The 12,500-nt window shown below is 46.6% G+C and overlaps 1 protein-coding gene across 1 annotated transcript in view; it reads left to right on the plus strand.

Moving 5' to 3' along the window:
- Nucleotides 1–12,352, plus strand: part of LOC311122938 (hemicentin-1-like) — a gene marked incomplete at both ends in the record, with an annotated part of 19,100 nt that extends 6,748 nt beyond the window's left edge. The window contains 6 exons of the mRNA XM_084197235.1: nucleotides 3,528–3,669; nucleotides 3,989–4,116; nucleotides 4,232–4,345; nucleotides 11,578–11,739; nucleotides 11,976–12,170; nucleotides 12,257–12,352. Of these exons, the coding sequence (XP_084053361.1) occupies nucleotides 3,528–3,669; nucleotides 3,989–4,116; nucleotides 4,232–4,345; nucleotides 11,578–11,739; nucleotides 11,976–12,170; nucleotides 12,257–12,352 (837 nt within the window). The remainder of the gene's footprint in view (nucleotides 1–3,527; nucleotides 3,670–3,988; nucleotides 4,117–4,231; nucleotides 4,346–11,577; nucleotides 11,740–11,975; nucleotides 12,171–12,256) is intronic.
- Between the last annotated feature and the right edge of the window lie 148 nt (nucleotides 12,353–12,500).

Below are 12,500 nucleotides of genomic sequence, written 5' to 3' on the forward strand. Positions count from 1 at the left end.
GGGTGACCTGGGGAGCTCTGAGGTCGTGAGAGGGGGTGACCTGGGGAGCTCTGAGGTCGTGAGAGTAGGTGACCTGGGGGGCACTGAGGTCGTGAGAGTAGGTGACCTGGGGAGCTCTGAGGTCGTGAGAGGGGGGTGACCTGGGGAGCTCTGAGGTCGTGAGAGGGGGTGACCTGGGGGGCTCTGAGGTCGTGAGAGGGGGGTGACCTGGGGAGCTCTGAGGTCGTGAGAGGGGGGTGACCTGGGGAGCTCTGAGGTCGTGAGAGGGGGGTGACCTGGGGAGCTCTGAGGTCATGAGAGGGGGTGACCTGGGGAGCTCTGAGGTCATGAGAGGGGGTGACCTGGGGGGCTCTTAGGTCGTGAGAGGGGGTGACCTGGGGGTCTCTGAGGTCGTGAGAGGGGGTGACCTGGGGAGCTCTGATGGGGTGACCTGGGGGGCTCTGAGGTCGTGAGAGGGGGTGACCTGGGGAGCTCTGATGGGGTGACCTGGGGGGCTCTGAGGTCGTGAGAGGGGGTGACCTGGGGAGCTCTGATGGGGTGACCTGGGGGGCTCTGAGGTCGTGAGAGGGGGTGACCTGGGGGGCTCTGAGGTCGTGAGAGGGGGGTGACCTGGGGAGCTCTGAGGTCGTGAGAGGGGGGTGACCTGGGGAGCTCTGAGGTCGTGAGAGGGGGTGACCTGGGGGGCTCTGATGGGGTGACCTGGGGGGCTCTGAGGTCGTGAGAGGGGGTGACCTGGGGAGCTCTGAAGTACCTTTATAATTAAGCATTGTATGCGTATCATCGCATTTGCGCAGTGGCATAGAGCAGTAGAGTAGAGGCGATGCAGTGCCTTAGACCGCTGCGCCACTCGGGAGGCCCGGTACGCTATTTTCTTAAAGGAGCTATTGATCCTCTGTGGTTAAATTATATACCTACTTATGGTGTAGTAGGCTATGCTGAATGATTTCATTTCTTTCTGAACAGACAGCAGTAATTCTATAACTTTGGCAAGTGTATTTACATTTATCAGGGGTGCTGCAGCACCTCCAGAACCCAGAGAATCCCGCGGCTCTGATTCTATTTCTATTACCGCATTTCAAGCCATGCATGCTTGGATACCGGGCACATGCAATCTCCATACAGGGCAGACTGGGAAAAAGGCACACCCGGGCGCATGTGAGCTCCGTACAGGGCAGACCAACGGACGGGGTAGTGGTGGGGGGTGGCAAACTTGAGAACGACACGATGACTTTGGGGCAGTGTGTTCAGAACAACAGCGACAAAAACTGTATACAAAAAAAGTATAATTATACCACCACCCAAAAAGGCACTTGGCGAGTGGGAGGGAAAAGGGGCGGGTGCTAGTCACAGGTTGACCCCTATCTGTGCACGTGCCTGACAACGTGCTTTCATCACAACACAAACCACTGTGCAAGTTAGACTCACCTTCAACTGTACTCCTGAGTGGCGCAGTGGTCTAAGGCACTGCATCGCAGTGCTAACTGTGCCACTAGAGATCCTGGTTCGAATCCAGGCTCTGTTGCAGCCGGCCGCGACCGGGAGACTCATCGGCGGCGCACAATTGGTCCAGGGTAGAGGAGGGAATGGCCGGCAGGGATGTAGCTCAGTTGATAGAGCATGGCGTTTGCAACGCCAGGGTTGTGGGTTCGATTCCCACGGGGGGCCAGTATAAAAAAATATGTATTCACTTAACTGTAAGTCGCTCTGGATAAGAGCGTCTGCTAAATGACTAAAATGTAAATGTAAAGATATAGAGTGTCTTGCAAAAGTATTCATCCCCCTTGGCGTTTTTCCTATTTTGTTGCATTACAACCTGTAATTTAAAAATATTTTTATTTGGATTTCATGTAATGGACATACACAAAATAATCCAAATTGGTGAAGTGAAATGAAAAAAATAACTTGTTTCAAAAAATTCTAAAAAATAAATAACGGAAAAGGGGTGCGTGCATATGTATTCACCCCCTTTGCTATGAAGCCCCCTAAATAAGATCTGGTGCAACCAATTACCTTCAGAAGTCACATAATTAGTTAAATAAAGTCCACCTGTGTGCAATCTAAGTGTCACATGATCTGTCACATGATCTCAGTGTATATATACACCTGTTCTGAAAGGCCCCAGAGTCTGCAACACCACTAAGCAAGGGGCACCACCAAGCAAGCGGCACCATGAAGACCAAGGAGCTCTCCAAACAGGTCAGGGACAAAGTTGTGGAGAAGTACAGATCAGGGTTGGGTTATAAAAAAATATCTGAAACTTTGAACATCCCACGGAGCACCATTAAATCCATTATTACAAAATTGAAAGAATATGGCACCACAACAAACCTGCCAAGAGAGGGCCGCCCACCAAAACTCACGGACCAGGAAGGAGGGCATTAATCAGAGAGGCAACAAAGAGGTCAAAGATAACCCTGAAGGAGCTGCAAAGCTCCACAGCGGAGATGGGAGTATCTGTCCATAGGACCACTTTAAGCCGTACACTCCACAGAGCTGGGCTTTACGGAAGAGTGGCCAGAAAAAAGCCATTGCTTAAAGAAAATACTAAGCAAACACGTTTGGTGTTTGCCAAAAGGCATGTGGGAGACTCCCCAAACATATGGAAGAAGGTACTCTGGTCAGATGAGACTAAAATTGAGCTTTTTGGCCATAAAGGAAAACGCTATGTCTGGCGCAAACCCAACACCTCTCATCACCCCGAGAACACCATCCCCACAGTGAAGCATGGTGGTGGCAGCATCATGCTATGGGGATGTTTTTCATTGGCAGGGACTGGGAAACTGGTCAGAATTGAAGGAATAATGGATGGCGCTAAATACAGGGAAATTCTTGAGGGAAACCTGTTTCAGTCTTCCAGAGATTTGAGACTGGGACGGAGGTTCACCTTCCAGCAGGACAATGACCCTAAGCATACTGCTAAAGCAACACTCGAGTGGTTTAAGGGGAAACATTTAGATGTCTTGGAATGGCCTAGTCAAAGCCCAGACCTCAATCCAATTGAGAATCTGTGGTATGACTTAAAGATTACTGTATACCAGCGGAACCCATCCAACTTGAAGGAGCTGGAGCAGTTTTGCCTTGAAGAATGGGCAAAAAATACCAGTGGCTAGATGTGCCAAGCTTATAGAGACATACCCCAAGAGACTTGCAGCTGTAATTGCTGCAAAAGGTGGCTCTACAAAGTATTGACTTTGGGGGGGGTGAATTGTTATGCATGCTAAAGTTTTCTGTTTTTTTTTGTCTTATTTCTTGTTTGTTTCACAATAAAAAATATTTTGCATCTTCAAAGTGGTAGGCATGTTGTGTAAATCAAATGATACAAACCGCCATAAAATCCATTTTAATTCCAGGTTGTAAGGCAACAAAATAGGAAAAAGGGGGGTGAATACTTTTGCAAGCCACTGTACAATGTAAATTTGGTCAGTGGATCATATGAATTGATATTTGATGGTAGCCATCATTATTGAACCAGATGATTTAAAGTATGTTCATGTTGCTGTGACCTCTGACCCCCTCCTGTCTTCCAGAGCCCCCCAAGGTGTCAGTGGACCCCCGGAACCAGACCTTTACCACGGGACAGGAAGTGAGGATCAGGTGCTCGGCCAGAGGTTACCCCGCCCCCCACCTGGTCTGGACACACAATGACATGTTCCTCATGGGTTCCAGCGGGTGAGGTCACAGCCTTTCACCTCTCACACAGGTCACGCAGGTCAGGGGTGGCAGAAGGCTGCTGTGTCTTGTGTTTGTTTTGTCTATTGTGGTGCTCAAGGCTCAAGGGTTATCGTGCTTTGGTGGCGCTTACATTTACCAAATAACTAAATAATTTAGTCCGAGCTGTTGCTAGGGATCTTCAGATGACTGTGTGCTAATGTACTTCATGGAGTGTTGTCTGTGTTGCTACTTTGTTGCTGTGTTATTACAGGTGTGTGTAAAGGAGGTTTATGTGTGTTAATATGTATTAACCCTTTGACCTCCGGCCCCTGTGCAGACACAGGATGACCCCTGATGGGAGTCTGCTCATCAGGAACATGGAACAGAAGGATGCTGGAGTGTACGGCTGTCTGGCCAGCAACCTGGCTGGGACAGACACACAGACATCCATCCTCACCTATATCGGTGAGTAGGACACAAAAGACATGCAGACGGACTGACAGACTCCTTTAACCTGTGTTGTGCGCTGTCAGTCGCCCTCTCTCACACTGTCACCCCCTGGTCTCTTGTCTTCTCCCAGAGTCCCCCGTGGTGATTGTGGTGCTGAGTGAGATTCTGATTGGTCTAGGGGAAACCACCATCTTGGCATGCTCTGCCTCTGGGATCCCCCAGCCGGAGATCAGGTGGTACAAAGGTAAGGGATGTTGACTTGGAACAAGCCTCCTGTGTAGAGATGGATGATCAGAAGAGAAGAGTCCTTCATCTGTCGTTGAACATGGAAATGTAGCTTGTATTCCTCAGGACATTAAAATCCCAAATGGTTACTTAACCCTGACTTTAAGGTGTAAAGTAGAGGGCTGCATTCCCGCGGATCCCAACATCGATCATTGCGGAGCGGTAGGCATTTTTCAGACAGACAACTTTGGGATGAATTTTTTTTTTGTCCTGCAGATTATTTGGAAACGGTCATCTTTCTGCTTTGTATGTGTTAGTCCTTCCTGTTGTATTAAAAACACATCTTTGTCACATTATTCACACACTCAGAATTCACTGCTTCACGTTAAATGGCCTACCTCTCCTCTCCTAGTTGGGCGTGTGAGATCAAGTGCGGCTAGTATATGTGTGGTCTCAATGAAATGGAGTAGGCTGCCTATGCACGGGCGGAGAAGCACGTGGCAGTTATCTTTCCAAGGAAATTCACATACATATGATTAGGCTATAGTTTACTGTGGTGTCTGTAAATAGATATTGATAATGGAAAGAAGTGGAGTTCTGGGTCCTGGCCTCTCGGGGGCCTAGGGATTCGGGGGGACGGGGGTGGTATGCTGAACACTGGGATGACGGCCCAACTTGGGACGGGGAGGGGCTTTAGCGGGGGAATTAGTGGAGAACAATTGGAGTGTTACTTAGTAGCAAATATCATGGTACAGCTATATCATGGACAGTCAATCGCTATGGTATTTTTTATTGGTAAATTTACAAACATATATAATGATAAATATATTTCAAACTTGTCTCCCATTATGGTATGTGGTGAAATAAGTATAGCCAGTTATAATTGTATTGGCTTAGCAGATAATAACAAAAGAAGAACAATATTTACATGGCTCCAAGAGAAGGAATATAATATCTATTGTTTACAGGAAACTCATTCAACAATTCTAGATGAAGTTGCGTGGAAAAAGGAATGGGGGGGGCGAAATATACTTCTCCCATGGGCAAAGAAACTCAAAAGGGGTGATGATATTAATTAACAGTAATTTCGATTCGAATGTGCAAATTGTCCAAACAGATACGCAAGGTAGATGGATTATTTGAAATATGTTATTGGACCATAAACAGCTATGGCTCAATAACCTTTACGGACCAAATAATGATGATCCACACTTCTTTGACAATATATATAATACATTATCAACTCTGCAAGCAATTCAAGACTCTATTATTATGGTGGGAGATTATAATACCGTTTTTAAATAGCTCAATGGACCGTAAAGGAAATCACACTACAAACAATCACCCTCATGCTCTTAAGGAAATCGTGAATGTCATGGATACATTAGAACTAGTTGATATATGGAGGCTTAAATATCCTGATCTAGTGAGATATACATGGCGGAGACTGAATCAAGCTAGTCGTCTTGACTTCTTTCTTATGTCATTTTCGTTGGCACCAAAAGTTTTAAAAGTGTTGATAGGGGACAGAATGCGGTCGGACCATCATATAATTGGCATATACATTAATCTTACTGAATTTCCACGTGGGCGAGGATATTGGAAATTTTATCAAAGCCTATTGGATGATAACTTGTTTTTAACTAGGACAGAGGAATTTATAACTGTTTTTTTTCCGACATAACATAGGTACAGCAAATCCCCTTATTGTATGGGACACCTTTAAATGTGCCTTTAGAGGCCATGCAATTCAGTACTCATCTCGAAAACAAAAACAATTTAGGTCAAAAGAGTCCACACTAACAAAGGAAATAGAAGGTCTAACAGAACAGATAGATAGCAATAAAAACTGTAACATAGAGGCTCAGAATAAATTAGAGGAAAAACAAAAAGAAATTGAGAAACTTATTCAAGAAAGATCAGGTGTAATACACTGCTCAAAAAAATAAAGGGAACACTAAAATAACACATCCTAGATCTGAATGAATGAAATAATCTTATTAAATACTTTTTTCTTTACATAGTTGAATGTGCTGACAACAAAATCACACAAAAATTATCAATGGAAATCAAATTTATCAACCCATGGAGGTCTGGATTTGGAGTCACCCTCAAAATTAAAGTGGAAAACCACACTACAGGCTGATCCAACTTTGATGTAATGTCCTTAAAACAAGTCAAAATGAGGCTCAGTAGTGTGTGTGGCCTCCACGTGCCTGTATTCCCTACAACGCCTGGGCATGCTCCTGATGAGGTGGTGGATGGTCTCCTGAGGGATCTCCTCCCAGACCTGGACTAAAGCATCCGCCAACTCCTGGACAGTCTGTGGTGCAACGTGGCGTTGGTGGATGGAGCGAGACATGATGTCCCAGATGTGCTCAATTGGATTCAGGTCTGGGGAACGGCCGGGCCAGTCCATAGCATCAATGCCTTCCTCTTGCAGGAACTGCTGACACACTCCAGCCACATGAGGTCTAGCATTGTCTTGCATTAGGAGGAACCCAGGGCCAACCGCACCAGCATATGGTCTCACAAGGGGTCTGAGGATCTCATCTCGGTACCTAATGGCAGTCAGGCTACCTCTGGCGAGCACATGGAGGGCTGTGCGGCCTCCCAAAGAAATGCCACCCCACACCATGACTGACCCACCGCCAAACCGGTCATGCTGGAGGATGTTGCAGGCAGCAGAACGTTCTCCGCGGCGTCTCCAGACTCTGTCATGTCTGTCACATGTGCTCAGTGTGATCCTGCTTTCATCTGTGAAGAGCACAGGGCGCCAGTGGCGAATTTGTCAATCTTAGTGTTCTCTGGCAAATGCCAAACGTCCTGCATGGTGTTGGGCTGTAAGCCCAACTCCCACCTGTGGACGTCGGGCCCTCATAGAGTCTGTTTCTGGAGTCTGTTTCTGACCGTTTGAGCAGACACATGCACATTTGTGGCCTGCTGGAGGTCATTTTGCAGGGCTCTGGCAGTGCTCCTCCTGCTCCTCCTTGCACAAAGGCGGCGGTAGCAGTCCTGCTGCTGGGTTGTTGCCCTCCTACGGCCTCCTCCACGTCTCCTGGTAGCGCCTCCATGCTCTGGACACTACGCTGACAGACACAGCAAACCTTCTTGCCACAGCTCGCATTGATGTGCCATCCTGGATGAGCTGCACTACCTGAGCCACTTGTGTGGGTTGTAGACTCCGTCTCATGCTACCACTAGAGTGAAAGAACCGCCAGCATTCAAAAGTGACCAAAACATCAGCCAGGAAGCATAGGAACTGAGAAGTGGTCTGTGGTCACCACCTGCAAAACCAGTCCTTTATTGGGGTGTCTTGCTAATTGCCTATAATTTCCACCTGTTGTCTATTCCATTTGCACAACAGCATGTGAAATGTATTGTCAATCAGTGTTGCTTCCTAAGTGGACAGTTTGTTTTCACAGAAGTGTGATTGACTTGGAGTTATATTGTGTTGTTTAAGTGTTCCCTTAATTTTTTTGAGCAGTGTATATTTGCGAGAAAAAAAACATAGGGGGGATTGGAAGTGATGCAGACAATTACATTGATGGAAGTTACAATCTATCTGAAATATTAAAGCTGATTCAAAAATTCGATCATCATTGAAAAGGAAACATAGGTTACCATGGTGAGCCTTTTCCTTTTCAAAAAATATTGTTTACCAATTTATTTGTCACTGCCTACATATCGTCCCGCTCCAAAAAGGTTAGCTATATCCTATAAGTTTCCGCTCTCATCATTCTTGCTGCTTCCAGTTCAGTAGCCAGTTCAGGTGCGTGTGGTCTCAATATAAATGCAGTAGGCTATAGTCTATGCATGGGCGGAGAAGTACTAGGCAGTTATCTTTCCAAGGAAATTCACTTCCTAAATATGATTAGGCTATAGTTTACTACATTGCCTAGAAATAAATATTGCTCATATTTGTCTCTGTTTGAAAATCATCCCACTCGTTTTCTTTATTTTAAAAACTTTTTTACCCCCTTTTTTGTCATATCCAATTACGATCTTGTCTCATCGCTGCAACTTCCCAACGGGCTCAGGAGAGGCGGTCGAGTCATGCATCCTCCGAAACATGACGCGCCAAACCGCGCTCCTTAACACCCGCCCGCTTAACCCGGAAGCCAGCTGCACCAATGTGTCAGAGGAAACACCGTTCAACTGACGACCAAGGTCAGCCTGCAGGCGCCTGGCTCGCCACAAGGAGTCGCTAGAGTGTGATGAGCCAAGTAAAGCCCCCCCCCGGCCAACGCTGGGCCAATTGTGCGCCGTCCTATGGGACTCCCGGTCACGACACAGCCTGGGATCGAACCCGGGTCTGTAGTGACGCCTCAAGCACTGCGATGCAGTGCCTTAGACCGCTGCGCCACTCCGGAGGCCTAAAATTGTCCCATTAGGGACAATAGGCTATAAAACGTAGCTCAAGATAAAGTGTCACCTCTCTCTCCAACTCTGCTCTCTTCAAACTATGTCTAGCCTATTAGCTGATATAGCCCAGAAATACTGATGGCCTAATATAATGGGCCACGTGACAATCTCTGGTAATTTAACCTATTTCTTAGGTTATATAGGGCGCAACATTTCTGGTACCATGGCTGGCAAGTGAGCTGCGTCACATATGCCTAAAATAACATTGTGGGACTGCAGGAGTGGGCGGGTGGGTATGAAAGCTGCGGGTGCGGGCGGGTGGGTATGAAGAAATCAGTCACACACAGACCTCTAGTGTAGAGAAACTGTTGCAGCCATAGAGACACACACACACACACACTTACAGAAACAGACACACACAGAGACATACACACATACACAGAGAAACAGACACAGACACACAGAGACACACACACACACACACAGACACATACACACACATAGACATACACATAGACACACACACACACACACACACACACACACACACACACACACACACACACACACACACAAAGAGACTTCTCATTCACATACCTCTGTGTGTTAGCCTTAATAAATCAGCTTGCCGTGGCCCTGGGCAGTGGGATAGGAAGTCGTATGTTTTATAGAGTGCAGAGCAGGAAGTGGAGTGTTTTATCGGCTGGTGCACAGGAAGTGCTCCTCTGACACCTCTGACACACTTGACTGACTCTGGCCGCCCCGTAAGGAACCCTTAAAACGCTCCTGCCTTTTAGTCTAACCCGTAAAACGCTCCTGCCTTTTAGTCTAACCCTTAAAACGCTCCTGCCTTTTAGTCTAACCCTTAAAACGCTCCTGCCTTTTAGTCTAACCCTTAAAACGCTCCTGCCTTTTAGTCTAACCCTTAAAACGCTCCTGCCTTTTAGTCTAAAGCGTAAAACGCTCCTGCCTTTTAGTCTAACCCGTAAAACGCTCCTGCCTTTTAGTCTAACCCTTAAAACGCTCCTGCCTTTTAGTCTAACCCTTAAAACGCTCCTGCCTTTTAGTCTAACCCTTAAAACGCTCCTGCCTTTTAGTCTAACCCTTAAAACGCTCCTGCCTTTTAGTCTAACCCTTAAAACGCTCCTGCCTTTTAGTCTAACCCGTAAAACGCTCCTGCCTTTTAGTCTAACCCTTAAAACGCTCCTGCCTTTTAGTCTAACCCGTAAAACGCTCCTGCCTTTTAGTCTAACCCTTAAAACGCTCCTGCCTTTTAGTCTAACCCTTAAAACGCTCCTGCCTTTTAGTCTAACCCTTAAAACGCTCCTGCCTTTTAGTCTAACCCTTAAAACGCTCCTGCCTTTTAGTCTAACCCTTAAAACGCTCCTGCCTTTTAGTCTAACCCTTAAAACGCTCCTGCCTTTTAGTCTAACCCTTAAAACGCTCCTGCCTTTTAGTCTAACCCTTAAAACGCTCCTGCCTTTTAGTCTAACCCGTAAAACGCTCCTGCCTTTTAGTCTAACCCTTAAAACGCTCCTGCCTTTTAGTCTAACCCTTAAAACGCTCCTGCCTTTTAGTCTAACCCTTAAAACGCTCCTGCCTTTTAGTCTAACCCTTAAAACGCTCCTGCCTTTTAGTCTAACCCCTAAACCTCTGCTCTGTCCACTTATTCTTTGAACGAGAAAGACAAAGGGAAAGATGAAGAGTACACACTCAAATAAAGAATGTATGATGATTATGTTCATTCGCATTTGATAATAGTTCATTGGTTTTGCTCGCCTGAGTTTATGTATTGAATAGGTTTTGCTCACCGGAAATAGAATACCTCATGATAAGCTGAAGACCATACTATTTACCAAGAGTTTTCATCTTTTTCATGGCTGTCTATTTACCACCACAAACCGATGTTGGCACTAAGACCGCACTCAACGAGCTGTATAGGGCAATAAGCAAACAAGACTAGGTGAAAAATCTGTCGATGTGCCCTTAAGCAAGGCACTTAACCCTAATTGCTCATGTAAGTCGCTCTGGATAAGAGCGTCTGCTAAGTGACTAAAATGTAAAAATATAAGAAAATGCCCATCCAGAGGCGGCGCTCCTAGTGGCCGGTGATTTTAATGCAGGGAAACTGAAATCCGTCTTACCTCATTTTTACAAGCATTTCGCCTGTGCAATTAGAGGCTAAAAAACTCTAGATCACCTTTACTCCACACACAGTCACCGGCTTCATTAATAAATGCATCGATGATGTAGTCCCCACAGTGACCGTACATACATATCCCAACCAGAAGCCATGGATTACAGGCAACATCCACACTGTGCTAAAGCCTATAGGCTTTGGGATGAATTGGAACGCCGACTGCGAGCCAGGCCTAATCGCCCAACATCAGTGCCCGACCCCACTAATGCTCTTGTGTCTGAATGGAAGCAAGTCTCCGCAGCAATGTTCCAACATTTAGTGGAAAGCCTTCCCAGAAGAGTGGAGGCTGTTATAGCAGCAAAAGGGGGGACCAACTCCATATTAATGCCCATGATTTTGTAATTGAGATGTTCGATGAGCAGGTGTCCACATACATGTTGTGTATCTACCTCAATTACCTCGCACCCCTCCACATCGACTAGGTACTGGTACTCCGTGTATATAACCAAGTTATCATTACTCATTGTGTATTTATTCCTTGTGTTATTGTTTTTCTACTATTTCTATTTTTTCTATTTTTTTCTCTCTGTATTGTTGGGAAGGTCCCGTAAGTAAGCATTTCACTTTAGTCTACACCTGTTGTTTATGAAGCATGTGACAAATAACATTTGATTTGATATGACCATATTGATGGTTGCCAACTTCCTGGTTAACAACTTCCTGGTTGCCCTTTATTTGACCCACAGGCGACCTGCAGCTGCGGCCGTCCTCCTACGTGGAAATTGACTCCCTGGGAGGGACTCTGACGATCAAGGAGGCACAGGACGTTGACGCGGGGGACTACACCTGTGTGGCTGCGAACCCTGCAGGAACCTCCTCACCTGGGAAGATCACCCTGGATGTAGGATGTAAGGATTCCTCTGGACTCTTGAACACATCATGAAAAAGACGGCTTGTAATTTTGGTTATCTGACATCTCTACACCCAGAAAAACCCAGTTTACCACCAGAAAATCACCGTGTTATATTGTCCCATGTCAAATGTTGCTTGCTGTGTAGATGGCTGTATTGATGAATGAATGTAGACTTTCTTCATGGTCTTGTAAGGGATTTAGCTCTTAGCGTTGTTGACCTTTGCCTTCCAGCTGCACCCCAGTTCACCAGAGAACCGTCTGACGTGGCGGCGGACATTGGCTCTAACGTGACCCTGCCGTGCCACGCGCAGGGTTACCCCGAACCCCAGATCACCTGGAGGAGGGAGGACAACGCACCCGTGTTCACCAGACGCCCCACACACAGCACCATCACACAGAAGACGGGAGGGGACCTGCAAATTAACAGTGAGGTTTCAGTTCATATACACACACACACACACACATACACACACACACACACTAATTCCTATCTCCTCTGTTCTATGGGTCAGATCTGTGGGTGGAGGATGAGACGGTGTATGTGTGTGAGGCCCAGAACCAGTTTGGGAGGATCCAGACCCACGCCAGAGTCACTGTCACCGGACTGGGTAAGAGACAGACAGGGATCTCCCATCACATGCTCTGGGTACTGTAGGAGGGGTACAGAGGCTAGGGTAGAGGAGGGTATTATAGGGGTACAGAGTGTAGGGTAGAGGGTATTATAGGGGTACAGAGTGTAGGGTAGAGGAGGGTATT

The sequence above is a fragment of the Coregonus lavaretus genome (genome assembly GCF_964263955.1).
Source record: "Coregonus lavaretus genome assembly, contig: HAP1_SCAFFOLD_2746, whole genome shotgun sequence".
Lineage (NCBI taxonomy): Eukaryota > Metazoa > Chordata > Actinopteri > Salmoniformes > Salmonidae > Coregonus > Coregonus lavaretus.